At 30.1% G+C, this 3,688-nt stretch overlaps 1 protein-coding gene across 1 annotated transcript in view; it reads left to right on the plus strand.

Annotated features, from left to right (window-relative positions):
• Positions 1 to 3,237, plus strand: part of LOC106457648 (poly(U)-binding-splicing factor PUF60-like) — a 57,263-nt gene extending 54,026 nt beyond the window's left edge. The window contains exons 11-13 of the mRNA XM_013917082.2: positions 959 to 993; positions 1,750 to 1,939; positions 3,045 to 3,237. Coding sequence (XP_013772536.1) covers positions 959 to 993; positions 1,750 to 1,939; positions 3,045 to 3,154 — 335 coding nt within the window. The 3' untranslated portion in view covers positions 3,155 to 3,237. The remainder of the gene's footprint in view (positions 1 to 958; positions 994 to 1,749; positions 1,940 to 3,044) is intronic.
• Positions 3,238 to 3,688: the final 451 nt, after the last annotated feature.

Genomic DNA, 3,688 nt, shown 5'->3' on the forward strand with positions numbered 1-3,688 from the left:
TTTTTAATCTTAACATGAAAAATCACTTTGTACTCAGAGCATGTATTCATGGACAAATTTTTAGTAAAAATACATAACTAAATATTCTGATTTTTATTTTCTACAACAGACTTGTAATGTTACTAAAAGCTTGAAAAAATTTGTGGAAATACATATAAAATTTTTAAAAAGTTTCTAAATGTTATAGTATGGAATTTTTGACGGTCACTTTAGGGTCATGTGGTTGATGTAATCCACTGAGGCAGTAGTGAAAGGGTTAATGTCATACCTAAGATGTATTGTCTTTTTACACTTGATGATTTATGCTAATTCTGCAGGAAAAAGTAGTATGCTTTGGACATGACCATGGAATCTTTTGCAATGGAAACTACATTTCCAAGTTATTGTCAAAATGTATGGCCATTAATTAGAGAATGATTGGATGTGCAACAAGAGTTGTAATGATGTAGAGAGGTTTCAAAATCCTTTTAATATAGCATACTCAACCTTTATATTCATCAGTCCAAATGAAACATGAAACAAAGATATCTTGTGAAAACCCCGCAGATAGAAGCAGACAGATTTATGAGTTGTGAATTTCTTTTGATTTGACAAATGTAAAAGTAAGAAAGAAAATTAGGAAAGTTAGAGTTGACAACTTACCATTTCTTATTATTTTGATCACTCCATATGAGACTTTGCACAATACCTGGGGACAGCCCCCATAGTTTATAACAGACAGATTTGGGGCTTTTCATTTTAATTTACATGGGTTAAAGGTTAAAAATTTCAATGTATATAATATGGAGCTCTGAACCTAGAAACATTGTTTGCCTATGTAAATATTATAAGGGACTGTTATTGATAGAATTTGGATTTATGCAGTACACAGAATTCCATATATTGTGTTGAAGAATAGGTTTTATATGTCCAAAAATTGCCTGGTTTTTTTTCATTGTCGATATATCTATTTACATAGGAACTTACTATCATTTGTATTTTAGTCATAATTCAGTATGTTCCACTACATCTTTCTCGCAAAGAAGTCTCACATTGATACTGCATTGTCTACTGCTCTAAAATACATAGATTGTAGTTTATGCCCCATTTACCGTATTCTGAGGGTCTTATCAAATATGGTGAATGCAGCAGACATATTACATTCACTTGTGAGTATTGGCCTTTCTAGATAAGTTAAAATTTTATCATCAGTGTCTTGTAATAAAAGGAAGTTTACTTGGAGGCTAGAAATTGCATAAAATTATTGTAAATGTTCATTAAAAATAACTTGTTAGGTAAAGTTTACCAAAACTTTTTATGTTCATTGAATTAAAAAAAAAATGAACCCATTAATAGCAATTCACAGAAATGCACATACATGAGCAGGAAGTACAAACTAATGTCACTGTGTTATATCTTCAATACTATGTTAATGTGAAGTGTAGACCAAATAAAAGTATCAGTTGTAGCACATTGCATGATTTTATGGAGTACATTCAGATGGAGTTTTAACCATTTGGACAGGATTTGCACTTCAAGGAATCTCCAGTAGTTCCATCTTTTCTTTCTTTCTTTTATTTTTAAATCAGATAGTAGTATTCATTAATTTCAGTCCTCACTTCACACTAAACACTAGAGTAATAGAAAATATATACCTGACACTTTATTTTGACCCACTCTTAATCCCCCATATTCTGTTGTAGTGAATTATTTGTGAATCACTACTTTGAAATAGAACCTGTGAATTGTAAGCTTAATGTTATTTTGTAGTCCTCAGTAGTAATCCTTCGAAACATGGTGGATGTGGAGGATCTAGATGAGGAGTTGGAATCAGAAGTAACAGACGAGTGTGGTCGATTTGGTGAGGTAAACAAAGTGATTATATATCAGGAACGTCAGTCAGAAGAAGAAGATGCTGAAATCACCATCAAAATATTTGTAGAGTTTAGTCAACCTTTAGGTAAGTATCTCCATTATATATATATATTACAACAAGATCATTTGGGGTGCATGTGATATTTACTTGTAAATTTCTTTTTCTCATCAAAACTTGAATTTTATTTTTTTCAATATATGAGCTGGAGGTCTAATTTATTATTTGCTTTGCTACTTTCACTGTAGCAGAGTAGTTTTGCTAAATTCACAGTTCATCAGTGCTCTCGGAAGAGTGAAGCAAATAAACAAAGTAGGCCTCATATAATGGTGGAATGCGAGCACTTTGTTTAGTTTTGATCTATAGTCCTACATAGGACAATAATTGTTTTAGGTTTTTTAGTGGTGAGTAAAGAACTACATATCAAACTAAACGAAGTGCTTGCATTCCACCATTATATGAAACTTACTTTGTTTATTTGCTTCACTTTTTCAAGCAGTGCTGGTGAGCTGTGAATTTAACAAAAGTAGTCTGCTGCAGCAGGAATAGCAACTAAAAGAATAGATTAGGCCTCTGCATCATCTTCATTGAAACTCAAAAATAAAGAAATAACCAATTAATCCACTGAATAATAATGAATTATGAATTGTCATGTTATCCAAACACCTAAAGCATTCCAAGTTTTTAGCATTGAGTAAAAAACTTCAATTCAAAACCAAACAACTTACATGCAGTATTGTTGAAAGGTTAAAACATTTATTAAACGTACTTTTTACAATTCATTCTATGTAATTGTATAAAGTCTAAGCTGTTAGTACATTGTATGTTTCCTTTTTAGTTAAAACACTTGTATATCTATGGTTGAATGTTTACTTGAATGACTTATGAGATTTTATGTCTGGGATAATTTATTTCAAACAGATGGTTTTAAAGCCCATTTTGGAATATGTATTCATCATTCCATTCAAGAGATTGGATACATTTATTCTTTCTTCACCTTCAAATGTTTATTAAGTGACACATAAATTGAGTTTTGTAAGCAAGAAATTATTTTTAAACATTTGTAGCAAACCTCTTAAAACACGGATAAAAATATATTACATTGGCCATGCTTCCAACAGTTATTATACATAATCACAGTAAATAAAATATATAATGTTCTTGTAATTGTTTTATTTTTCCTTATTTACAGAAGCAAACAAGGCAAGAGATGCATTGAATGGAAGGTATTTTGGAGGTAAAATAGTTACTGCTGAACTTTATGACCAAACTCTGTATGAAGCCAATGATTTATCTGGCTAAGTGCATTAACTTCACATCCTTTTACTGTACATTTTTCACTGTATGAAAGTTCTTTACATAAAGAGTGTAATTTTAGGTGAAAACTTTTGTATTGTAGTGTTTACTTCTTAATTTTCTGTACATGAGCTCACTCATTTTGACTGACCTAGTAACCACCAGGTAACTATATGAAACTATACATACTATAATTCTGAATTTATTTAGTTTATCTTCATGAAATTTGGCAAGCATTTGATAAACATTATAAATCTGTTTTACACAAAAAAAATCAGATTTTTTTTAATAAAGTATTTTTACTAAATATTTGTATCAGAATTTATGAAGCCTTTACTGAGTCAGTTTGAATGCAAGGTGATTTTTCACATTAAGAATAAAAATGATTTTTTCTTATTTCATTTGCATAACCTCTAGAACCTCCAAAATGAATATCAAACATTTTCTGTTTTTTCATTACAACTTTGTATGTAGGCTCATTCAATTTGACCAACTTTGTTATTACTACATAAAAAAAGAAATATGAAATATATCTAACTT

Source organism: Limulus polyphemus, unplaced genomic scaffold, assembly GCF_000517525.1.
Source record: "Limulus polyphemus unplaced genomic scaffold, Limulus_polyphemus-2.1.2 Scaffold356, whole genome shotgun sequence".
Taxonomy (NCBI): domain Eukaryota; kingdom Metazoa; phylum Arthropoda; class Merostomata; order Xiphosura; family Limulidae; genus Limulus; species Limulus polyphemus.